General features: G+C 38.8%; 1 protein-coding gene across 4 annotated transcripts; it reads left to right on the top strand.

The window, feature by feature from the left end:
* Positions 1 to 375: 375 nt before the first annotated feature.
* On the top strand, positions 376 to 26764 carry scml2 (Scm polycomb group protein like 2). 4 transcript variants are annotated; one of them, XM_018683671.2, is made up of 14 exons: positions 376 to 666; positions 4966 to 5053; positions 5345 to 5413; positions 5919 to 5989; positions 6822 to 7056; positions 8445 to 8533; positions 9015 to 9258; positions 20457 to 20770; positions 21080 to 21209; positions 21351 to 21557; positions 22736 to 22909; positions 23931 to 24149; positions 24884 to 25035; positions 25299 to 26764. In XM_018683671.2, the coding sequence occupies exons 2-14, from the start codon at positions 5032 to 5034 to the stop codon at positions 25422 to 25424; spliced, it is 2052 nt and encodes a 683-aa protein (XP_018539187.1). In that variant the 5' UTR covers positions 376 to 666; positions 4966 to 5031; the 3' UTR covers positions 25425 to 26764. The 4 variants fall into 4 exon arrangements, with proteins under 4 accessions (XP_018539187.1, XP_018539186.1, XP_018539180.1 ...); XM_018683670.2 differs by having other exon boundaries at positions 377 to 666; positions 21083 to 21209; positions 24881 to 25035; XM_018683664.2 differs by having other exon boundaries at positions 378 to 666; positions 24881 to 25035.

The following is a 26764-nucleotide window of genomic DNA, read 5'->3' as shown; positions in this document are numbered from 1 at the left end:
ATGACTAATATAATAAAATAATATGTAACCACTCTAAGAAGAACCACATATGCACAGTGAGTACTTTTAGTACAAATATACTTGTGTATTGTTTCTGATGTAAAAGTTTGAATGTAGTAGAGTATTTCTACACTGTGGTATTAGTACTTTTTTTGGGGGGGGATTTGGGTATCGATCCAGCAATAATCTCCAAATTATGTTTTTCTTAGTCGTGCTGGTTCATTATATTTCTAAAAAAAAACTAATGGTTTCAGGATTTGGTCTGTTTATTTTATGTTAGTCTTTACTGTATCTTATAGTGTAGTTTTTCTCTCGTGCATCTAACCGTTCAGTCTGCAGGTGTATATCATCTGTCTCATCTCCTTCTCCTGCACGAAAAACAGGAAGCTGCAAGCAAAAATGTTCACGTTTTCGTTCCCACACGACATGTAGTTTATTATCAAACCCCAACACGACACAATATCCGTCTGAGTAACACGACTAATTAATTATTTTCTCCTTCTGTCTCTGTCTCCATGTCTGTTCTGGGCTGGGTTTTTTTCATCTCCAGTGGAAAAATATGAATAACAGCACTGCGTGGTGGACATGCGCGGAGCTGCAGCGAATATGGCGGCTTGCATCTGATAGAAAGTGAGGAATCTCCCATCAAAATACCCTGTTCAAACGGTTGGTACGGCTCATATCTCATTATTACTCTCGTGTGCTGCAAAAAGACGGGGTTTCTCGCTCGTTTGTTTTTTTCCGGGGCTGCGATCAAAAGCGCCCAGCGTTTCCTGCTGTGTGTGTCCATGCAGTGATAGATAGCAGAGCGTGTTTATACTGTATTCCGTGCAGACGGAGAGCTTGGTGCGTACAGTAGCTACATTGAACTCTGCAGATTTCCCTTTGCTTTCTGTTCGCTGGATTCCTGCAGAGGATTACGCTGCAACTAAAGAAACCGTTCGGCACGGTCCTGCAGCCTCGTAGTATCGCCCGTTGTTGTAATGTAACGTTAGCAGTGTTTAGCCTGTATAATGAGCACTGTCCCGCCCACAAAATGTGACCATAACCCAAATGAAAATGCGTCACAGACTTTTCCTCACATTTAATTTTTATCTTCTGCCTATTCAGTCTCTTCTTCCAACCTAGATCCTACATATGAGACACATAAATACTCTCATTGATCAAGTAGACGTGCTACCTGATTCCACACAGGTTTTTATGTAACTCATCTTTAAATGTTGGTATCGAGGAAAACAGTTGTGGTGAAAAATTATTGATGAAAGAAGAAGCCTAAGTTACCATCCTGGAGGTGACGCCCTGCAGCGGCTCACACCCCTCAGCCTCTCAGCAGCAGTAATGTGATCCTCTCACTCTCCTGTCTCTGAACTGTCCTGCCTGACTGAGGAAACACCAGGCGAGGCAGAGAGGACACAGTTCTCAGGCTGGATCTGCAGGTTGATCTCACTAATGTCCTTTTTTTTTTTTTTTTTAGAAACAAGATAATTTCCTCCTTTAGTCCAATAGAGGGTTGTGCTGCAGGGTAAACCTACATGCACTCACTTCGTCAACCCTTTTAAAAAAGTCAAATTCATCAAATAGAAAGGATTAGTTGATCAGTCAGTGTAGGACTAACTACTGACAGTTGATTATGATTTAAGTTATTTTTCAAGTTTAAATGCCAAAGACTTGGTGGCTCAAGCTTCTAAAATTTGGGTTTTACTGATTCTCCTCTGTTTTATGCCACTGTATGTTAGATAATTGATTATTCTTTTGTCAAATATGTCAATTATGATCTATTTCCAGATCCTCTGTTGTGAGGATTTTCTCAGAGCTGTGACTGATGACTATTTTTGTTGTTAATGAATCTGCCAGTTATTTTCTTGATTAATAGATGAATATTTTTGTCTATTAATTGTTTTTACAGAACAGTTCAAAACCTAAAGATATTCAGTTTTACAGTCACATAAAACAAGGAAAAGCAGCAAATGATCACATTGGAGAAACCCAGCAATTACTGCATTGGGCTTTTTTGGTAGAAAATAATGACCAATCCGTTAATCATCTTCTTGCTTCAGCTTTAGATTTGCTTTGTTTGGCATTTTCACAATTTTCGGAATCAGTTTTGCTTTTGAAGAGACAGAAATGAATTAAAAGCTTTTTTGGGGTGAAGATGACAGACATTTGTTTTTGCTGACGGCCCCCTTACCCAAAAACAAACTTTTTGGGTTTGTGCTGATATTTTAATTCTTGATTCTTTTGACTTCCTATAGGTAAAAATAATGGCTCCACTAAAATTGTGTTAGCACATGTCCTGTAGGTGTTCATTCTACATATTTGAAACATTGTTTCATTACAAATGAAGATGTTTGTTGTAGTTTTCTGCGTGAAAGAAACTATGTGATCAGTCAGTGCTGAAACAGTTGGTTTATTTATCAAAAACTAATCAACAGAAATTTTTGATAATTAGTACAAATGCCAAACACACTGGTTCCAGTTTATTAAATGTCAGGATTTGTTGCTTTTCTCTATTTTGTTTTATTGTAAATTGAATATTTAAAAATTTTGGACTCTGGATGGTTGGAGAAGCTCAGCAGTTTGAAGCCGTCACCTGTAACTTTAGGAGCTTTAGTTGGGAATTCTTCACAAATGTCTCACATTTCATTTCGATCAGTTATCTAATTGTAAAAGAAACTGGCTGATTATTGATTTGGTAATGAAATGAATCATTAGTTTCAGCCCTAGTATCATTGAAAAATATCTTTCAGATACTTTATACTTTGAAATAACACAATGAAATAACAGCATTTGTGTGAAAATAGAATATTTAAAAAGTAAAATTCTTCATAGTGCTGCACTAAATTATTGTTTTTATTATTATTGCAAAGTATAATAATATATTACCCACTTTGACAGCTTCTTCTGTCAAACAAAAGTTACAGCCTCTCCTGAAAACAGGTTTTGGGCCACTTTTCAGACCTCTCACTGCTCAGGTCTGTGAACATTACACTAATCTCAGATCAGTGGCTGCCTTAGTGGAAATGGAGGTTGTAAAAATTAAGTGCTTCCTGGTCTGCGGGGCGGTTTTTGTCTGACCCTCTTGAGTGAGGCAGACAGACCAGTGCAAACACTGAAGCGGTCTGAAGCTGAGCAAGGAGCAGAGCTGGAATCCTTTTCATGTCAGCCAGCAGATGTCCCACATCCACACATCTTAATGGCTTTTTATGGCAGCTTGGAATCTTTATGGCTTCTTCTGACTCAATGGGATTCGCTGCAGAGACAGAGGGGTCTTCAGAGGGAGGGACAGCCACAATACATTGCAGATGCTAAAATTTTTAATCTCAGGGAAAGGAGACACTGTCTGGCCTCTGAAGAGATTTTATCCTTTGAACTTCTGGATTCAATTTGGAATGTATCACTGTTTTTTTTGATGCTTTGCCACCTTGGATTATATTTCTGCTTCATGTTGAGCAATAGCTATGTGCGGGCTTTGTAGGCAGTGGGACTATGCTGAGAGTTTTTGCAAGCCTGATCTGGATTTGTGGGCCAGATTTTCAGCATAAACTGTGTGGTAACGATTTTATCTTATGAATTATTCTTAAAGTGCATCAGGAGTTAATGTTGGTAGTGTAGTAAAGCTGGTAACTCAAACATTCTGATCAAAGGAGTTCATATGGAGTTGTGAAATAACAACACATGCCATTTGTTGGATGCTTTATTTTAAATCACATGTTCTTAGAGTTTGTGCTGTACAATGATTAATAGGATTAAATGTTGTTATTGGGCTCTGATGTATCCTTTATAACTGTTTTTGATGTACAAAGTTTCAGAAAATTATATTATCTTATTATTATCTGTTTATATTAAAATTCTAATTACCAGATTACATGTCAGAGTATTATGGTAATGCAATCAGAAAAAATATTAATAACTATTACCTATGACAATTACAGAATGAACCCTGAAGGAAACACACTGCAGCAAAACAGTGTTTTATTTTAATTGAAGATTGTCTTTGATTATGAGAGTATGAATGCATTTTAAATAATTTCACTAATGTTATTCTGTTTTTTTATATGGTCTCATGAAAGACCAAAACCACAGTATGCTAGTCTGTCTTTCTGTCTTTGTCTGTAGAACTGTTCCCGAAGCCCATTCATTCCTACTACAGACAAAAATTGTTTAAGATGTGTTACAAATATATAGCTAAAGTTTTTATAAGAAGATTGAGTAGTTTCCTAAAACAGCTTGGTTCTGTAGGTTTTAGCAAACATTATTCAAACAGGAGTAATAGGTGCATTTTTCGGTGACTATTTTCAGCCATGGATTAATACTTTTGGGGCTCTTGGATATTTACTGCAGCAGAACTGTGTATGTGGGAGTCAAAATAAACTATGTGTTCATGGTAGTGAAGGAACATGTCATCCAGTGCAACAGAGTGGCTCATTGTATTTTAGCACAGAAGAATAGGTTATATCAGGCTTTGGCTGCACAGACAGTACTTGTGAGCTGGAACAGTTCATTGTTGGTACTGGTCTTTTTGGTCTTTTGGATTTGTAGAGAGTAAGAAAAAAATCACCAACCTTTAAACCTAACCAACATAAGATACAATAGAATAAAATAAAGTAAAGAAAATAGGAAAATTAAAAATAAATATAAATAAAATGTTTCATAAAATAAAACATTTTGCTAATATTCAACAAAAAGTGACAATTTAAAAAGATACATTTAAGCAGGAGTTAACAGAGTAAAATAAAATAGATGATAAAAATAATGAGTGTGAGACAAATGGGAGAATAAAACTTACAATATTGTACAAGATAGGAATAAATGGTCCCAAAAGGTCCTAAATTTAATGTAATAAAGGCAGAGCTGTGAAATACCACGTAAACCCTTCTCAAAAACCTCCTGGAGTAGCTCTGAGCATTTTGGTGTTTTTTCAATACTGTAGATGAAGTTTTTGAATTGTGTCTGTCTCTTCTGCAGTGTTTGTGTAGGTAACAGTTTATCTGACTTCACCTCCTCTGCAGCAGCACGTTAAACATCATCATCATGGGCCGAACACCACACAGAGGTAGGCCTTCACAATGCTAGTTTTCTGGTTCTTCTGTTGAACTTACACTGATACTCATTTATACACAAATGTACCGAACAGGCTTCAACACCACAAAACACAAACACACAAAACAATCAAAATGCTACCAGACGTTTCCTACCACATAATTTGAGCTTTTGACATTTATTTTGCTTTTAGTCAGAATTATTTCAATCACGGGTTTTATGCCTTCGTTCTCACAGTAATTACTGTCTGCATGTCAGAAGCTTCCAACTCTGATGAGTGGTTCAATCACCGTTTTGATTTCAGATCAAAAAGAAGAGAAGAAGGAGAGGCGAAGCAGCATCACAGCGGGCTCTGCCCTCGACAAATCTAATGGTTGGTAGTTCTGATCTCTGGCTTATTCCTCTTCATTGCTGATCCTTTCATTAATGGTCACAGCCAGTGTCAGTGTTTTCATTAACAGTGAACAACAGTGTAACCTATTTTGTCTTTTGTCAGTTAAGTCCTGGGAACTTATAACTTACGAAAATGTATTGGCATATTTCTTATAAACCTCCATGATCTGCATTTACCTCTCTGCAATCTGTTTCACATCCAAATAGTTTATTAAGGAATTTATTTAAATAAAACTTAGTTTTGTAAAATGCTGACATTTTTGTTATTGATTTGTGGCAAAATGCCTACACTTCAGAGGTTTCTTCATGAAAAGTATTTCTTAAGCATTACAGACTTTTTTCCCTCTTAAAATGTTTTGTGAACTCACCCCCTGTTTGTTTGGGTCAATTCACTGTCATACATTTCAGTACTTGTAGTTTACGCTTGTCACTGCCGTGCTTTCTCTCTGTAATTTGTAGTTTTTGTCTGTCGTTTATGTTGCTAGAACCATTCAGCTGGGAAGATTATCTGAGAGAAACATCCTCCATTGCAGCGTCGCCTAATTGCTTCAAACAGGTAGCTGATCACTGACGTGATTTGTCATTTATTTTCCTTGAATGCATTTTCTGTATAGTGAAATGCAGTCTGCCATGGCTCAGGACAAGCACGGTCATTCTGGTGTTATGTGAATATATGTTGCTTAGTTGAAGGTGCTATTAAAAGGATAAGTCTGGTGATATTTATTTTTCACCAAAACCAACAGTACATGGATTATCCTCGCAAGTGTGGTCTGTGCAGCCAAAGCCTGATATATCTTATTACTCTTACTCTATGCCACAGAGCTTCATTATTGCGCAAAAAATGTTTACAATATGTCAGTAAGCCACATGGTCAGGGTTAATGTTTGTTACAATGAACGTGGGCACATTAGTTTATTTTGAAATAAAGTAAAATAAACAGGTGCTGTTAGTCCATAGCTGAGAACAGTCCCAAACAAATACCTTATTTACTCTTGTTAGTCTTCCTGTTTATGTTCAACGTTTATATTTGTAGCCATTTTCTGTGGTAGGAAAAAATTGGCTGAGTACCACAAACAAACAAGCACTGAGAAAAACACATTGTTGGTTTTGGTTAATGCGGTGAATTTGAAATCCCAGTATTTACAGTACTAGTAAGTGATCTGACCTTAAAAGCCTTAAGTGACCTGACATGTTGGAGACCAAGTCTAGTTTAAATGTTTTCTGTATTGTCTTGATTTCCTTAAATGAAATCACAGTTTAACTATGTCTCCTTTAATATTTGATCGTACCGGTATGTAAGTCGGGAAACATTTATTGAATCGTCCAATCATAAGTCTCCTCACAATATGTATGACAGCGACTGAAGGTGTCATTGTGTCCGTCTGCAGTCCAGAGTCCCCCCCTCCAATGACTTCAAAGCAGGAATGAAACTTGAGGCACGGGACCCTCGCAACTCTAACTCAGTGTGCATTGCAACGGTGATGGGCATGATGGGTACTCGTTTACGCCTACGTCTGGATGGTAGCGACAACACCAATGACTTCTGGCGGCTGGTTGACTCGTCAGACATCCAGCCAATAGGAACCTGTGAGAGGAATGGAGACATGCTGCAGCCACCGCTGGGTGAGTGTCTGTAAACTGGTACATCCAACGATTAGATACTTCTGTGTTTTCATGTGACTTTTTAGTTTAGAGTTTGTTTAATGAAGTGAAATATCTCAATAATCACAGTTATCAAATCTTAATCAATTTATGATGAATGCATGCACACTTAAAGGTGCTGTATGTAACTTTTTCTTCTCACTACATATCCAACATTAGCATTAACAGCTGTTTAGTTACCAGTCTAGAGGAAAGGTTGCGAGTTCAGCATTAAACTTCACTCCTTTACTCTTTAAGAGTTGTCTCCAGCAATGGAAATCTAAGCTAACCTTAACTCTTGTTTTACTTCTATTTCTCTCACATTTCTTCTGCTGAAGTTAGCATGCTAACCAGCTAGCCCCCTCCTCTAATAGTGAGTCACTGTAGCTTCCAGTCTGCTCTCAGTCCACCATGAGAGGATGAAGAAGTAGTGCTGCCCAGAGGGCATATCCTAACCTCTTGTCTTGTAAATGCAACAATGGCTGAAGCTCTTGGTAAGTGAGCAGCTGTGAATGCTAATGTTGGCCATGTAGCAGTAGCAAAAAACTTATATAGAGATAGAGCACCTTTAATTGAAAATATTATTTGCTCTTTAAAGAGTATACACACTCATAGTGCACTCACAATTGGTATTGTCTTTATTTTCCTTGATTAGACTCATCAGGACCATGGGGGCATGTGCATGATTGACATCTTGCTGACTCTCCTGTTAATTTTGTTGCCCTTCACAGCAGACATTTTGACATGTCATAGCAGGAAAAGCACAGATGTTACTACTAACATTAACTCTGCTGTATTCAAACTTTATACATGGACTTTGGTGACATGACTCTGCCCAAATTCAATTGTAACAGAGGTCTGATCAGCCAAATTATGCAAGGTGGATTTGTTTAATGCTAATCTGTAAAAATGTATAGCTGTTGTGCATATAGCCATAAAAACAGAATACCTGGCTAATACCCAACAAATCAAAGAACCTCATCACATTGATGCAAAATCAGAAATACTCAACTATTTCCTAAACATTACTTGAAGGTTGAACCATGTAAGTTGGTATTAATTGCAGGAAAAACTGAGAAAATGTGCTGTTAGTTGTGATGAGTTATCATTTATGCTGAATTGTTCTGTATGTTTGTTTGTAGACATATTTTGCTTTGCATGTGTAGCTCACCTTCTATCCTCTGAATAAAAGTCTCAAGGTTGTGCTTACTTAGCAACTATAAATAACTGGGGGTGTACCAAATGATCACTCACTATTCTACTAAATAATATGTTTTTTTCCAGGAATTAATTTGTCCGTAATGGCCTTACACACCCATAAATACAAAAGGCACCCCAGTATAAACCGTGCTGTTTTGACGTTGTTGCAGGTTTCAGGATGAACGCCTCCTCGTGGCCCATGTTTCTCCTGCGGACGCTTAGTGGAGCAGAGATGGCTCCTGCCTCTGCTTTTAAGAAGGTAACAGTAATCAGACTGACTGAAGAATAAATTCACATAATAACACATAATTCTCATTTAAATAAATATCTAAAATAAGATTTGCTCTAGGGCTGGAATAGTAATTGTTACAATGTCAAAGGGTTGTGGTTTTATTTCTGTGATTGTGGCAGTAACCAGCACAAACACAAGGGGGAGACAAATCACCAGATATACCTTAGAGACAGTGCAGGTAAAAGCATACAGTATTTATCATTTTAAAAAAGTGGAGAAAGAAGCGTTTTGCAAGCAGAAAAACAAGTTACTGTTTAGTGACAATAAAAATGCTAAATTATGTAAATTATGTTCAAATAATTACTGAATTAACATTAATTTAAAAGAACGTTTTCACCATGGTAATCTTACTATTTTACTATCTTTACTATTTGTTTGACTTTAAAAAGAGATTAATGTACAGTATTTATTTGCTTGTTTATATGTATACATATATTTGTGTGTTTAGGAACCATCCAGCCCTGCTAAAAATTACTTCCAGCCTGGTATGAAGCTGGAGGCAGTTGACAGGAAGAACCCTTACCTGATTTGTCCTGCCACCGTTGGAGAGGTCAGAGGTCAGGAGATTTTTGTCATGTTTGACGGCTGGCGAGGAGCCTTCGACTACTGGTGCCCCTTCGACTCCAGAGACATCTTCCCCGTTGGCTGGTGTGCCCTTACGAAACACAGCTTACAGCCGCCTGGAAACTTCTGTAAGTGTTCTTTTATTGTCACTTTTTTCTTGTCATGCATTGTGTGAAATGTGTAGTTTGTTTTTGACATACAAGTCATGAAGACTGTGAATTCCACGTGCTGTGAGCAGTTTTGTCTCTCAAGAACAAAAGATGTCACTTATATCACAGGTTTCCTCTATGAACTTCATAGTGCAGTCCCACCTTTTAACAATCACAGGGTGCTCATATCGCTCATATTACCACTAGGTAGCAGCACAAGTACAAGTTCTGACATGTCTGCCTCCTTATTACAGGCAACTGACATTTAATCTAGTGACTCTGAGGGTGATACAAAGTCTCAGAGGCAAAAAGAATCATCTCGATTGTTCTGTGTCCTCACCTCCTCTTTTCCTTAATCAGCCTTGAAACTGGGTCCAACTGCTCTGAGGAACAGTGGGAGCCAGACTTGAACCATTATCAAGAAATAGAGACTGTTCAGAGCGTCTGAATCTGGAGAGTTTTGTTGGGTCTAGATCTCACAGAGATAGATCATACTTTGCATCAGAATGTGTCTCAGACACATCTGCTGCCCCACTCACAATTTATTTATTTGTTTTGATTTGTACATTTTTAAAAAAGTACTCCAAGTTTAGTTCAATTTATCAATGCTTGCAGTGTTAATTTAGTTTAGTTTTTCTGTATTTATTTGCACAATTAATAAGAAAAAACATAATACTTGCGGATTGTGCCAACGAGATTATTAAAAAATAAAAAGTGAAAAAAAGTTTTTAAAAAATTAAGTAAAAAGTACAATATCCATCTCTGAAATGTTGTAATGATGAGTTGAAGTGTAAAGCAGCATTAAAAAACATAAAATTATAATAATAAAAAATACTTAGATATACTGTCAATATATTTACTTTTTTATGTTACTTTCCCCACTGGTTATGAAAAATATTCATGCATTGCATTTATGCAATATTTTTATATTATTTATAATAATAATAATAATCATAATCTTACAGAATTTTGGGTACATAAATTGCTCAGCAGTTATTTTATAATTCATTAAATGTAATCATCAGAGATGCTGTGTTGGTGTGACTTCTATTATTCTTATAATAGGATAAATATCAGAAGATAGTAGCATTGTGTGACATCAGCAGTTAATTATCTTTTAGGTAATTAAGCATTGATTATTTCAGTGAGTGCTGGTGGACATATATGTAGAATTTACTGAATATTTACTTTATGCAGACTTATGAGCCTTTTAGACACTTGTTTGTGTTATTATCCATTTTGTTGAAAAGATAAAAAAAAATCTGGAATAATCAAGTCAGTTTGGGAATGTTGAGGCCTGAATTTCATCTCTGCGCCCTGTGTGTGTTTTTTCCTCTGCTCAGTGTTGACTTGGCTGGCTTTGCTGGTGGGGTTGTGACCCACAGCTCTGACCTCCACACTGAGTCTGCAGAGTTGCTTGAATAGATTCCAGATTCTGCTCTTTTCCTCATGTAGTGCTGCTTTACATAACCACGGGCTGTTTTTTTAATGTGCGATAGTTTGGGCTGTTCTTGGCTCCATTTTTCCCTTTGTGAAAGATGTGACAAAGCAACTTGGCAGTTGGAGCAAAACAACAATCACAGAATTTTCCACAAAGATTCAGATTTAGTCATGTGTTCCTAGACATGTAGGATGTCTGTCATCTAATATAACTCAGAAATGCTTCAGCCTTCCATAGGGTCATTGTCCTGTTTTGCATCCAAAGGGGTTTTAGAAGAAATTAAATGCGTGGGATATGTAAGATGTCACCCACTGTCATAACATGTTAACGCACACATCATTTCTTTGTATTTTGTTTTTTATTGAAAAATATTTCTTATCTTATGTCTCTAGATAGGGGCAGGGAAAAAGTATTGCGAGAAATGCCAAAGGTAATCTAAATATAGTTTTCATCTTTTTTGTATTATCTTTTTCTTTAGATCTTATTATTTTAGGAAACTATTGTAATCTTATTTTAAACTTTATAACATTATAAAAAAAAAACCTCTGATTCTTGTCAGCTTAATAATGTATCCACAATTTAAAGTAATTAATGTGCACATTTAGGTCTCTCAAACAAAATCACAATTTTCAAAAAATCTGTGAGGTTTAGTATATTTTTTTATCATTCTGTAAATACCAAAAGCAGTCATAGAGTTTATGTTTTTATCATTTTAACAACTTATGGGATTTTCTTTAAATTTAGAAGCACACATCATTTGAGTATTTTCTTTAGAGAGGAGTTACCTAACTTGTGTATTTGGGTTTTTATATAACATTAAAGAGGCTGTTTTATTTGTTTTTTCTTTGGCCAAATTTGGAAACATACATATTATTTTATTTTTAATTGTGTAATCTTTATTTAAATAGATAAATCCCTTTGAGGTTGGACGCCTCTTTTGTGAGGGAGACCTGATCCAAGACGGTGGCATAACAAGTTTTAAACAAAGCAACAGAAAATCAAGCAGTGGCTAAAACAATATTAAGAACACATAACAGATTTCATATTTGTATTTGTATTTATTTGATCTGTCATGATTATGTATTTATAAATACTATAACTCCTTAACAGGGGATTCTTCTGTTTTTGCCGCTTCAGTCCTCTGTGACATTTGGGGAAAAAAAAAAAAAAAAAAAAAAAAAATCAGATATCAGCTGATGTTGATGCTTTTAAAAAAGCTGGTTTGAAAATAGTAATGCTGTTATATAATGAAAGTGCAAATTTGCCTGAGACCTCTTCAGATAACAAAAAGATTTTACCACATCCCTCTGTGTGTTCTTATATACTCCTAATTTTTTCAGTGACGCCATGTGGGACCCCCGAGCCTCACTGAGACAAAACATTCCCTGTGTGTGTCTGTGGAAATTAGAGCTTTAGTTGATATTGTTTAAGTGTGCAGGCAGTACTGAACTATTAATTATCAATCAGGATGTAATTATATGGTAATTACACTCAGCGGTTACAGGAGTATGTCGCTATGTGATTTGCACTAATGCTGAAGCTCAGTGTTCAAGGTTCAGCTATTTAGTTTCTTTGGCTGATATTTAGACAATTGCCATCCATCAAAATCACTTTGAGAAATAGCTCAGGACGGAGAGTCCTGTGATTCTGAAAATGGAGGTTGTGATAAAGTTTAGCAGGTGTAATAAATAACAATCATCTGTTACGTTACATCACCTTCCATCCAACAATTTCCTCCCCTTCATCCTTTGTTGGTCAGTGAACATGTGGCTTTAAACAACCCAGACCGACAACCTTGATTAATCTGAGGTGTGTGCACATGTGTGTGTATTTGTTTGGGTTTTCCCCTCTCACTTGATGGATGACAGCAGTTACATGTCTGTCAGAGCATGTTTTCAGTCCTGGGGCTGTGAGGCAGTAAAGTTTACAGCCTCTATCCAGTGTTTAAGTATCCATACACCAGAAAGACATTAATGTTCAGATGTAGTTCCATATAAGACTGTCTGGCCAATAAAACACTAATCCTTGTGGATAAGAGGAGCTGCCATGACATGATGTCCTTATATCTGCATCTGAGCTCAAAGATATTTTAGACTGGTCTGCAGTGGTAGGCCATTTGTGATTTTGCTCTTAGGTTATGTAATGCTTGTTGGAAAGTTTCACAAAAATAATGAGTGACTTATTAAAATTGAAACAGTTAGCCGCCTGACCACCAGACTTACTCTGAACCTCCTTACTTACCCTGAGGCCTCAATGCTGTTTTCCACTTGCTGCCTTCTGCATTCATGACATTAAACATGACCATTTAAAAAAAACAAAACAGAGAGGCATGCTGGTCTGCTGGAAAGTCCTTGCCTTTCTTCAGTGGGTTTACCTACTTTTTAAAACCTGCATAGACATGCTAATTCTGGTATAAAAAGGGTACTACAAAGGTGCCTGAAAACCAAATAATCATGGATGCCTCACATCAGCCTAAGACTGTTGTTCAGTGTAATAAAACCTAAATGTAATGGAAATGCTGTTATATTGCTGCAGTATACAGCAGTGAGGGCATCGGCAGTTGATTCATTTGGAAACTATCCTGAGTCTGGCTGATGAGTAAGCAGAGGTACTGACTACTATTGGAGGGTTTTTTTGTATCGTAATACTCTTCGCTGAATTTTCCCAGTAAAATGTCCTTGTTGAATTCTTCGAGAAGACAAACATTTCTTGCCAATACAGACCTGAGTGGTTTGACGCGGTTACTCAGTCAGCCATGTTTTTTTTTTTTTTTTTTCGATTCAATTATCCAGATATTGTGGCAGTTTAGTACATCTTAACTTAGTCCAGAACTAGAAACCTTTGTGCAACAGCAACAACAATCTATCTGAGGTCTGACTCAGCTACAGCCAAAATCTGTTGCTGTGAAAACTGTTCTGTGCTCGCACATTTATCCTGAATGTGAGTGCAATTTGGAGAGAAAAAAACACTGGAAGAAAGGATAATGTAAATTACCAGACAGTGATGTTTGTATGCGGCTAAGTGAATAAGTAGGGCTTGGTTGAGGTGTTAATGAGCTGATAATTAGCTGTGCATGTGAGAGAAGGAGTGAGAGACTCTGTAATTACTACTACATTTAAGATTTCTAATTAGCTTTCATCAAAATTGTCCTGTTGTGACCCTGCTACACATTTTTGTAAGAAGCTAGAGAGGATGACAAGATTGGTTGTCTAATTATTTTCTTTTTGTACAGTAAGAGTAAGCATCATCATGCAAAATTGTTTTTTTTGATTATTTTTATTTTGGTGCATCTTAGTTAAAGTGGGTCAAAATGCTTTCTGAATAATGCATGAAGAATACAGCATGTCTCTGTTAGCAGACACAGACGTGGTTGTTTTTGTCTATTTAAAGCAAAGTAATACTATTTTTGTCATCTTATATTCTAGATTTAGTCAAAACTTACATTATTAGTTAATTTTCTACATACTTTAATGGACAGAAACAAGGTGGTCAGTAATGCATTTGGACATTATTTTATGGGATTCATTTAAAAAATGTCAGGAATTTTATCAGTGTTTTTTTTCCTAAAATATAAAGTGTATAAACATATACGAGGCTTCTTTTATTTCAATGTCATCAACCGTCTTTGAGATTTGATTGTTATAGACTAAACAAATCAAATTCCCAGCTGGGGTACTGACAAGAATAGACAGCCATATCTCTTTAAGGAACACCATGCTGCAGACATTCATATCAAAGAGTTTTTTTGTTTTTCCTTTTTTGAAACTACAACATTAGCGCTCCTGTTTGTCCGTTTAGAAGCAGATTAAGACGTCTAAGACTGAAGGGACTTTTCCCATGCAGGCTTCCTCTGTCTGCTCCGCTCCACATTGTTCCAGAGTCGGGGTGATATCCGACTATGCCACTGTTTCCTGGCGCTGGACCTGGCCATCTTTCATCAGGGAATGTCTGAATAGGCTAGAGTTACACTGAGGGGTGGACCTCCTTCTGGGCCGTGAGAGAGTATATGTGTGTGTGTGTGTGTGTGTGTGTGTGTGTGTATGTTGAGAGAAAGCTTGCTTATGTGTGCACCAACTCCAGGAGTTTGCCCCTTTTCAATCAGGACCCTTCTGATCCAGTTTAACCTTTTACCCCCCCAACCCCACCTCCTCTAACCCCTCTTCCCATCCCCCACTCGATCTTGGAGCCCCACCGTTAACACCCCCCACCCCACCCCCCAGAGGCTTGCCGAGAAGCAGGTGACTGATGTAGACTGTCGATATGGCCTACAGATAACATGAATAAAGGGCTCAACCCCCCCACCTCCACATCCACCCACCCACTCTTCCTTCAAACCCTCCCTCCCTCACTATACCCCTCCCCACCCTCTATGCAAATCTAAACACACACACACACCCTCCTCCTCCTCCTCCTGCTCATTCATTGGGAGGGAGGCTTTGCATGCTTCAACCAGCAGCAGAAGCAGCAGCAGGAGCAGTAGCGTGGGCTTTGTTGTGGACTACTGCCGGGAGAAAAGAGACGGGGAAGGGACAGCAGAGAGAAAGCAGCGGATAGAGAGACAGAAATCAGACAATGAAGTGTAGATGAGGAGGGAATTTTAAAGAAAGTTAGACAGAGCAAGTCAACAAGTCAACACCAGCTAATGGAGAAAGAGTTGTTTCAAAGAAAGAACCAGGAAGCAAATGTACTGAGTGACTAGTATTGTTTCAAACATCATTTTCCACTACCTCTACCTACACCACCACCACTACTACTACTACTACTAGTGCTGCTACTACAAGGAAAGCCACAACGGTAGCATTGAAGTTCTGCTTTTTGGTGGGGATTTCCTGGTGAGTTTGATATGTTTACCAAGTTGTTCTTTTAGATAAATGGAAGAATGAAAACATATTATTGTGTATTATTTGAAAGAATGTTTTTATTATTAGGTTTAGCAGATGTACTGTAGTATACTGAAATTAAGTGCTGGCACATTTATGTTGCACTAACATGTTTCATGAGACTATATTTTTGTGGAAGTATCTGTGTTCCTTTTTTGATACATGAGAAATGTCTTAAAATGTACTGAATGAGCATCAATGAACGATGTGCATAGTCAAACTCAGTGATTTCAGTTCAGGAAGTAGTAGTAGTGTTTTTTAAAAAAATGCTTGTTCAGATGTGATAATTCTGTTCCTGAACAGCTGAATGTTTTAGATAAAAACAACACACCTTTGCCTTCATTTTATTGTCTCTGTGAAGCATAAAAAAGGGAAGTGAAGGATAAAAGTTGTGTGTCATCACACAAGTGCAGCAGCAACCTCCTTGTTGCGTGTAAATAAGTAAAGCTACTGTTTCACATTGTTTTCTTTGTCCTTTGGAATGACCTGCATTCATTCAGATTCATTCTAAGAGACTAATGGCCACTGCAAGTCACAGACTCAGAGCCCGAAGATTTCACAGTATTATTGGCTGTAATTAAGTTTGGAAGTGCATGTGTTTTTGATCATGTGTTTTTGTGTGTGTAAAGCTTCAGGAATTAGTTTGGAAATGGCTCAGGAAAGGATTAGTGGATATCAAATATTCTCAGTACACTGATTTTATGCATCTGTGTTTTTATTACATCAAGTTGTGTGATGAGTTCAAAGGTGAACATCCACACAAGTCAGAGTAGAACAATGTTGTTTTTTTGATGTGTGTTTTGAAAGCATGACAATTTGCACAGGAAGACATTGTTGTGTTTATATTTTGTGGCCTGACACAATTTAAGTCACTTCCCCTCCTCTGCTATCTATGCACAGCCACACACACCTGAATCTGCTGTTCATGAGTTTCATACTGCCACAAATTTACTCAAAAGAACATCCTGTGTGTGTGAGCGTGTGTGTGACTGAACGGGCTGTTTCCATTGAGGGTGCTGGGCATGTACGGGTGTGTGTGTGAGGGGGGGGTGGGGGTGTAATTAGATGAGAGGCAACTCTGTGGTGCCCCTCCCCCCATAGTCCCCCCCCAGACAGCAGACACACTTTTCAACGACCCCGTTCTCATGTGTGCAGAACAGAAACGCACACTTGCATACACACACATGCACGTTTCCTCGGGCTGTGGCTTACACAGGTCGTCGGGTCGAGCTGGAATTATATAGTCTTGATCAGTACCATATGTCTTTGTTTTGTTGCATCGTATGCATGCTAGGGACAACTTTTTTTTGTTTTAAGGACTAATTATTATTTTTTGTTTGAGTTTATCTTAATGTTTTTGCATGTTTTAGTTAAGTTACTACAAATAACATTTCACATTAACTCCAGCTGATTAGACTTATTTTCTGAGCAAAAGCACCAGACATTTGCTGGTTCTAGCTTTTCATATCATTTTAAATGGAAAAATGTATACTGTTCAGAAAAAATAAGCAATTTGAGAAAGTAGCTTTTTTGAGCATTTTTCTACTGTTTTATTGGCCTTTTAGTTAATTCAGAAAGTAATAGGTGGATTCATTGATAATGATGGTATTTGTTAGGGCACTAATATTATGCATTTGGAAATGATTTGTAGTTAAGGAGCTGAAATTGCCACAAACTGTACCTGGTCTGGTAATTAAGCCTTTTACCAGCAGCCTCCCATCTGCAGCTCAGTCATTAAGTCTATGCAGCCAAACACTGTTCAGACCCTCTGGGTTTTAATTTATATTCATGTGGAGAAAGTTTCCATACATACCACATATGTCAGGCTGCACTTTTGGGGAGATAGTGTATAAAATGATGCACAAGACACTTTGAATATTTCCATTTGATGAAATGTTTCAGCCATAAGACACACAGTGTTCCAGGTTTGAATATTTCTTTCAGTGTAAACAAAATATGACTTCAACGAAGAGCTTGAACAAGCTAATACAAAATATATATGATACTGTCAGACAGTGTGGAATGAGGTTACTTTAGAAGCAGATTTTTTTTTATGAAAGTTGAATTTAAAATGCAGAGGTGATTAGTGTTTTTGAAATAAATGTGATGATAAACTAATATGTGGTAGAATATGACATTAATCAGTAGTGTAGGAATGGTACATGTTGCTTTGGTGGCTGTCACATAATGTGAATGGATTGGATTTTGTTTTTTACAACAGGCAAAGATCAAAGAGGGCCCCTGACTCAGATTTCCTACGGTGAATTAAAACCCACTGCTACTGATTGGTACCCTGCAAACATTTTTTGATCTGCCTTTGTAGGGCTTATGGCTTCTAGCTCAGTGTGAATAAGCGTGCCACTGTGCGTGCAGGTTGGTGTCGCTGTTCTGCTGTGAGCTGGCTTTGTGTGACCACTCCTGGTGAGCAAATGAACTCTCGCCCTGTGAAACAAAACACCGCTCCCCCTATTCTACTCCCACTTTCACTCATTTCCCAATTAAGCAGCTTTCAGGGTGCCCCGAGTTGGCCCTCAGAGAATACTGTAAACCTTCCATAGTCGCTCTATATCGCCTCAGTGAAGGAGGCTCTAATAAAAGCCTCGGCCCCCTGAGAGTCTCCACATGCACTCTCAGGCCCCTGCTCTCACCAAGCAATACGTTTGTATTGAAATAGGAGATGGTTATCTTTTTCTTTTTCTGCCCTTTCTTTCTTAGTCTCTCACTTTTGCGCTCTGTCTTTGTCACATACCCTGATGATTATGTGATTATATCACAGAGTCACGCTCAGACTAATGAAGACAGAAGCTGGGTGGTGGGGCCACTGCTTTGTGTGTTTTTTTCTTCCTAACAATGGCTATCGCTTTTTTCACAGGCTGTTGTCACTTTCTTTATATTTAGTGCTTAAGCTGATTTACATTTTAGAATAGTATTTATTTCCTAAGTCCTAGTCCTAAATCAGAGATTATCCCTCAGTGTCTACAAGTAGGTTGCTAGGTAGTTTTTTAAGTTAGTTAGTTAGGTAGTTTTTTATTTTATTTTATTTGGATAGTGAATAGAAGTAGGAAACAACGGGAGCATGAGGAGGGATGGTTTGCAGCATAGGACTCAGCAGCTAGACTTGAAACTGGGACATTATGATTACATGATCAGCATTCCACAATGCCTAGGCCACCAGGATGTCACAGGTTTTTAACATCAGTGTAAGGTAGTCTGATATACTAGCTTCACTGATATTACTGGCTGGTTGTAGTTTATCATCCCTTTCATACATCCTGTTGCTGTCCTGTATAAAAGGTATGAATGCAGGATGTTGGCAACAAAATTGTCACACCTTTAAGCCGGCAGCTGAAGTAGTAACACAGCCAAATTGACGCCTGTGTAAAGGGAGAGCTGGCACAGCGGGACAAACACAGACTGATGCTGATGCTTTTCTGTTACACATCATGCCTCTGACTCCGTGATGCCAGCATACTATCTAAAATCACACACTGAGGCAGCATTACTCCGACTTTGTTTGGGTCAGTGTAAACAAGCAAAGTAACAAGGCATTATAGCACAGTCTTTGTGGAAAAGGGCCTATAGATACAGTGCCTATAAGAAATAGTCATCCACTTTGACTTGTTTAATTAGATATTTTGATGCAAAAATATATTAAGATCAGTTGTAGCCGACAATCAGCATTAACACTTTCATGGGACTCACACACCAGAACCTGGACTAACAGAATTCTTTCAAGTGGTTTGGTTTAACTGCTGCACCTATTTAAAAACACCCAGATACATTAGGAGTTTAAACTTGAACAGAACAATGACATTTCTAATATTGACACAAGCAATTCCAGTATATTGGTGCCTGTGTGTGGGTCAGCTGATGAGTTATAAGAAGTCACGTTTGACAACACGTCTCAGTCCAATCTGTTGACATACATCAGTAAGAAAACAACAGTAAGAAACACAGTAAGAAAAAGCTTTGCTCAGACAGAGACAAAAGACAACAGGTAACTAAGGCATGAATTAACACATAGATGAACAGGGTAATGGGCTAGTTCAGCAATCAGAAATGAATTCATAATCCAAGCTTAATACATGCTGTATATACCACACTTTTATTGATTCAATGGTTATTATAGCTAAGCATTTTTTAAATATTTTTTATATGTTTGTGTCCTTTGTTTTGTATGTTTTACTGTATTCTTAGTATTTGATAATCCAGTAAAGTTTATTATATACTATTATTGTTTTTTTTTCCCTCAATCATAACACATCTTGGTCACAATTTAAATAATTCATAGGAAAACTCCCATGTTATGGTAAATGTTTCTATTTCAAAAGGTTTTACTGATTTATTGTTTTCAGATTTTTTAAAATATCCTATTGGTGTAGGCCCCAAGAATCCCAACATGGAGTGCTGTTTGTGGAAAAGAGTATAAATCTGATCGCCATAACCACTATTTTTGTTGTGTTGCTGGAAGCACAAGGTTTGATGAATCGTCTAACAGGCAGGTCTCTGGAGGCTCGTGACTTTTGACTCTGATTTCAGTGTAGGGAGGGGCTCAATACAAAGGACCTGCCAATCTCAAAATCCAAACAAATCTCCTCTGTAGGGCCACTCAGTTATTCATTTTGCTTCTGTTTTTGTCTTTCTTTCCAAATTTATTTTAGAAATTTTCGGAAAAACTGGTTCAACACCTCAAATATTGCGACTGAGGTGTGGAGAAATGTGACGCATCTAGTGGTGCAAACTATGCCCGTTGATTTTCATGTCTTTGCTTGAAGCCTTTGTGTATGAATGATATATTGATACATTGTTTATCTCTCCCTTTCTTTCTTTCTCCCTGCTGTATCTCATTTTTCCAGTCACCCTCCCTGGTGCACTCCTTGCCCCCGTTTCTTCCACCTCAGCCTCCCTCACTACACGTCGCTCCTCTTCTAACTCCTCCTCCATGCAGACCTCGTACCGACTGCCCAATCCCTTGCCACCCCTCCCCGTTCGCAAGGGTGTCCGAGGTCGTCGTCCCAAATCCCAGACTATTGCTTTGTTGAAGGCAGCGGCTGAGGCTGCTGCGGCAGCAGCAGTAAATGGAGCATCACAGAGCCCTGCCAGAACTGGCTCTGAGGCTCAACTGGCCCCCAGACCACACAAGAAGAGAGGGCCCAAGCCTAGGAACAAGGTGAGATGTCACAAGAGCTGTAATCTGTTATGCTGCAGGCCACTGACTCTGCCATTTTATGTTTTATGTATTACGGCAAGAATGATTTTGATAAAGAGGAGACAAGGTCAGAGGTGGAGTATTTGAGGAAAGAAGGGAGGGTTTTTTTGTGAATGTTTATGCAGGATAAAAATGTACTGAGAACAGCTTCGTCAGCTTCATGTGTAGCAGTGAAAGGGTTAAGACACACCTTTTAATAACTCATTAACTAACAGTCTTTGTAGATTACAGAGAGTTAATGAGATAGGGTTTGTTTGTTTCTTGCCCCAGAAGAAGCCTCGGGTGGTGCAGTCCCTGGGGTCATCATCAGTTACGGCTCCGCCTCCTGAGACCAGACTGAGCTCTAGCCATGTCTCAGTGGACAACAACCACAGCAACAACTCAAATGTAGTTTGCACAGGTAAATCAGATGCTTGAATGTTCACTTATGTATACTGTGTACAATAGATCGTAGTAAAATATTCCATTGTTTTGAGAAGGATGAAAAAGTCTAGTTTTCTTTGTTCCTTGCTGATGTTTTCTTCTCTTTGTGACATCCCAGTTTGTGTCTACGTCAACAAGCACGGTGACTATGGCCCGCATCTTGACCGAAAACTAGTGCAGCAACTCCCGGATCACTTTGGTCCAGCTCCGGTCAATGCTGTGCTTCAGCAAGCTGTTCAGGCCTGCGTGGACTGTACTTACCAGCCGTCTGTACTGCTGTCGTTCCTGCAGAGCCAGTCACACACAGGAGGAGAGGTTATTAGAGGTAAACGCAGCAAACACCACAAGATATTCTCTCTGAAAGAAACTTAGCAAACAAAGTTATGTCTTGAAAAAAAATCCTCACATTTCACATTTGCTTGAAAAATTACAAACAATCAAAGTGATTAAATTGTTGATTAATTATTTATCTTGTTTATCCTTTAACATTGATTATTCAACTAACTGTCTCAACACTACTCCAGTGGAAGTTAAATGCACTGCCCAAATTCAGATCGTTAAATGAATAGTGCGAAATTTTGGGAAATTTGCTTATTCCCTTTTCTCGCCCGAGCACATTAACTTCCTAGAGTCTCTGTGGGTTGCCTGGCAACTAGTTCTAACCCCCAAGAAACTGTCTGAAGTGTCAATGACACCTCAGCTTTTGTACAGATTAAACAAATGAGATATGACGTGTTAATTAGTGAGCTTTAGAGCTGATACATTGATTTTGTTATCTTAGGACAGAGCCAGGCTCACCATTTCCTTCTGTTTCCAGTTTTTATGCTAAGCTAAGCTCACCTAATGCTGGTAGCAGCTTCATATTTGCCATACCAATATGAAAGTCAGACCTCTTATCTGGCTCTTGGCAAGTGAGGGAAAAAGCATATTTCTCAAAATGTTGAACTGTTCCTTTAATAGTCACTTCTTAACAAGCAGTGCTAAATAAATTCTAATGTATTCCTAACGCTATATAACCGGGATAGGCAATCAGCCAGGTGAAATTGGTTTAAGCTCACACTCATGGGTCATGAATGTTGTGTGTGTGTGTCAGTGTGTATGTGTGTGTTGGAAGGGGGGTAGAAAGAGAGGAGGAATAAAAGACAGTGCCTGTGGCAGCAGCTGATGTGAGCACTGTTTCTGTAATCAGAAGTGACATGTGCATCTAACCTGGTTTGGGATTCTGGGATTGGGTCTCCCTAGGGGGGCCAGATTGGGAAGGCTATGGGTGAGGTTGGGTGGGGAGGGGGGTTTTAATTTGTGGATTTGAGCAGGCTTGGCTTGGGTGGGAGGGTGTAGTGCAGTGTGGGATTGGATGAAACATGTGTGTGTGTGTGCTTATAAAAGGAGGGTGCTAACTCTAAACCATCTGCTGTTTTTCTTTAGCTGTGACTGTATACAGCGTGTGCATGTACATATTGCACACATACTAATATCTGTTTATGATCTGCCCCCCCCCCCCAGTGCGGTCAGAGCATGGTATCCGCTACGTGAAGCTGCCCTCTGCCTCCAGTGCATCGTCTGTGCTGCGGTTCCTGGAGAACATGTGCCAACATCTGGAAAGTGACAGTCTTTTCAGCTCACAGCCGTTCAGCCCCTACAACAACAACACACGCTTCTACAACAAGACCAAGTCAGGTGGGGGTGACAAAAGATAAGATGAGCACCTAGAAGCAAACTGAGCTAATGCTAATGGCAGCTCAGCTAACAGCCTGCAGGTCCTCCTGGCACAATCTGTCTGCCAAAGAGCATTGGAGAAGCGCTGATTTTTAAAGCGAAACTGCTTTATTCAGTGTTTTTACCTGTTTTAACTATCAGGTCTGCTTGTTTGTGTGAAGACCTCTCCAGATAAGTCGGCTGGTTAAAAACCACCTGAACACTGAATGAGTAAAATGATAATGGAATGCAGTTTGTTACCATCTATACTGTTTAAATTAAAAACAAACAATACAGACTCAAAAACCTTAGCTCACGTTGTTGATGGTGGCTGGTAAACTCTGAAATGACTCACTGACACCACCCACTGCTATGGAGCACGTCAACAGTGTCTTTGCTTTTATGTCAAAACCATGTTGCTTGGGTACACACCCAACTGTTTCAGAAAGAGTAGGATTTAGCAGCCAAATGAAAACAACACAACAGGGTTTGGTAGGCTACTTTTTTTGCTTGGAAATCTAACTTTATTCTCTTGCAAGAATAATTTGTAGTTTTCTCAAGACCTTCAATGGAGAGCTGAACCCACCACTGCCCCAGTAGCCTCGCTTGGGTTTTGTAATTAACATTTGTAAAGTGCTGTTCTCTATCAGTCTATTTGAAAACAGAAAAAGATATAATAAAGACAGCTTTTATGATGTTTTGATGTCAGAGACAGAATTTGCTGGAAATGTTTTACAGATCTAGATGGATGGAAAATCGTTTTTCAATTTTTGCATTAACAACTGTTTATTTCTGTTGTGTGATCTTATCAGTGGAATGTGTTCTAAGTGCTTTGTCCCTGATGCTTTTTATCTCCATCATTCAAGAACTAACAAATGTCTGACTGAGTAAATCTTCTCCTGATTTATTAGTCAGTCACCATATGACTGTGGGTATGGTCCAGTATAATGCAGCAGTTCTTGTGCTCACAGAGTCTTTATCTCACTCTCACTTCTTCTTGAAGCAGAACCGCCGTCCCACACTGAGAACGGCCTGGCCAATGATGATTCCACAAAGGATTCTGCTCCCAGCACCCGCTCCATTCACACCGCATCAGACTACAGAGCAGCAAAGAAGGAGCGGCCATATTACCCCGGACACACACACACACCACCGCCCTTACGACGAGTCAGCTCCAACCCGGCTGATCTTGGCCCAATGTGTGCACACAGACGAGTGGAGGGTAGGAATAAATATGCATACACACAATCACCTGGGCAAAATTATCTGCATCGTTAGGTGGCGTGTGCTATATGGGCATTTGTTTATAACCATTGTACTCGGCCATCTCTCATCCTGTGAATGCTAGTGAAACACAAAGAAGTTTCCAGAATGTTTTGGTTAGCCATGCTGCCAGCATAAACCCAATTTGAAAATACCAACCAGAGATTCCAACTTAAGACTGATGAAATGCCAAGTGACATGGTGATGGTGATCTATGTCTTTGCACTCCTTTATGACAGGGTTGTAAAACACTGAAAGGATCATCATGGTGCCACTTTCTAGGTAAACTACAGCATTGAACAGTGCCTCATGGTCAATAAGATTCTTCCTCATTTGGGTATCTTTGGTCTGATCGTCTACTTATGTGATCGGCCATTGCAGCACTTTTCATGACGACATCCCATTGTGTTGCATTTAAACCAGATGCTGTGTTGTTTGCGGTGAGCCCCCTGCTGTGTAAATGCACTGCCCAAATTCAGATGAATGAGAAGCGCTGCAACTGAATGCTCAATGACACAGAGCGAATGTCATTGTGAACGTAGCCTAAATTTCATAGATTTCAGACGTCTGACCCAAGGCCTTTTGAACATCTGACTGTAACAGTGATAAATAAAACCATGAGCAGATGGTATGATATTTAACAAAGGTATCAGTTTGATTTGACTTTTCTTTCTCTTGCCCTGATTACAGCAGCTAGCTCAACAACAGGCCCAGACCATATGAAACAGGACAAGGAAGGTTCAGGGAACGACGCTTCTTCCTGGTCAGTTGATGATGTCATACGGTTTGTCCAAGAGGCTGATCCCCAAACGCTCGGCCCGCATGTTGAACTGTTCAGGAAACACGTGAGTATTTCATCTATATGAACTTTTTTTGTTCTGTTTAGTTGTCCTGCAAGGCTATGCTGGTTTTCACTGACTGCGCTGTATCATTTATAAGTCGCCTGGTTATACCTGGCAGTTAGTGTCCATGCTTAAGGCAAATCAGACTGTAATTTTCCACCATTCCTGCACGCCTTAATCAAGTCATCGTCATTTTTATCGAAATGATGTGAGAGGAAGTGTTTGTAATGTGCCCTGCTGCTGACAGCGTGCTTCTTCCTCCACAGGAGATTGATGGGAAGGCTCTGATGCTGCTGCGCAGTGATGTCATTATGAAATATATGGGACTGAAGCTGGGCCCAGCGCTCAAACTCTGTCATCACATCGAGAAGCTGAAACAGACCAAACAATAGAGGATAAAGGCACTCTCTTTTCTCACTGGCAACCAAACACACACAAACATGTATTATTCTACAGGGATGTAGCGCAGCGTCAGTCCATCTTAACCAGGGTCGTAGGCACCACTGAGGATGCTGAGCTCACGTCCTCTGTATTTTTTCTGAATTTGGGGATTTTAGAAACCTGCAGGGAGTTAAAAGGTTATACATGTTGGGTATTTCATACTTGGTACTTGAGGACCAACAGATAAATAAATCCTTCTCAGAATGTTATTCCTGGCAGTGTGGAGAAAGCTTTGAAGCAGCATTTAGATCTTGGGAAATAGAATTTACAAGTATAATTAAACAGTAAAATTAAAGCCCTGAGCTGAACAATTTTACTTTTTAATTAACAGAACACAGTTTACTTTCACATTAAAACACATACACATTACAGGAAATCATAATTTCCAGATGTGTAAGTAATATCAGATGTTTGAGCATAATCATCATTTTTTTCATGTTAGTGGTTTTTTTTTTGCCTTATTATAAACTGGAGGCCATAATTTATCAATTAAGTTACCTCTACATTGCCAGTGCGCACAAATACACACACACACACACACACATTATAGGTTTTTCAGCTTTGTCCCCCTCAGATGTCTGTCAGAAGTATTTTTTTCCCTAGTCAGAATTTCAGGATGGACGCTCTGCACAAAAGGTTGGGAAAGTTAGTTCAGGTACAGGCAGTGAACGTCTCACTGCATCATTTCTAACAATGCAATAAAAGGTTTCTGAAAGACTGCATCTGTTACAGACTGTCAAATTTAGTTTATGCAAGTCAGTGAATGTATGCAGTCATGAGCATTATTACTCATAGGTACTGAACAACAGGAATGCTCAATTATGTGACTGAGAAGTGTTGAAGGGTTTAATTTCAAAATGTCGGATAAGACGTCTTGTTCCCTGAAGTCAATCATTGCATAAATGATTCCTGTCCTCAATCAATTCATTTATTTTTAACGAAGATCATAAATTAACTTTGGCCGAGTGGGCGCCGCTTTTATTTAAATGGTGGACATTTTACTTTGGAAGAAAACCTTTCATCAGTTGTGATTCTGCAGCGCAGGCCGTAGATGTAGAAAATCAGTTACTGAAAAGTTTTTTTTCTGTTTTGTTTGTGTGTGTTTTTCCTGTATTGGAAGACATTCAAGCTGGGTGGTCTCAGCTTGAGCACTGATGTGGCTACCTGATTGTATTATGCTTTGACAGTCTCTCTTTCTCTCTCACACACACACAGGAGACATACACATGTAATGACTGGAATACTGTAAGTGTTTTGACATTAAAATAAAGGCAAGGTTGTTATCTGTCAA

Source organism: Lates calcarifer, linkage group LG2, assembly GCF_001640805.2.
Source record: "Lates calcarifer isolate ASB-BC8 linkage group LG2, TLL_Latcal_v3, whole genome shotgun sequence".
NCBI lineage: Eukaryota > Metazoa > Chordata > Actinopteri > Centropomidae > Lates > Lates calcarifer.
The sequence above is the reverse complement of the archived record's forward strand: the minus strand, read 5'-3'. Positions and strand labels throughout refer to the sequence as shown.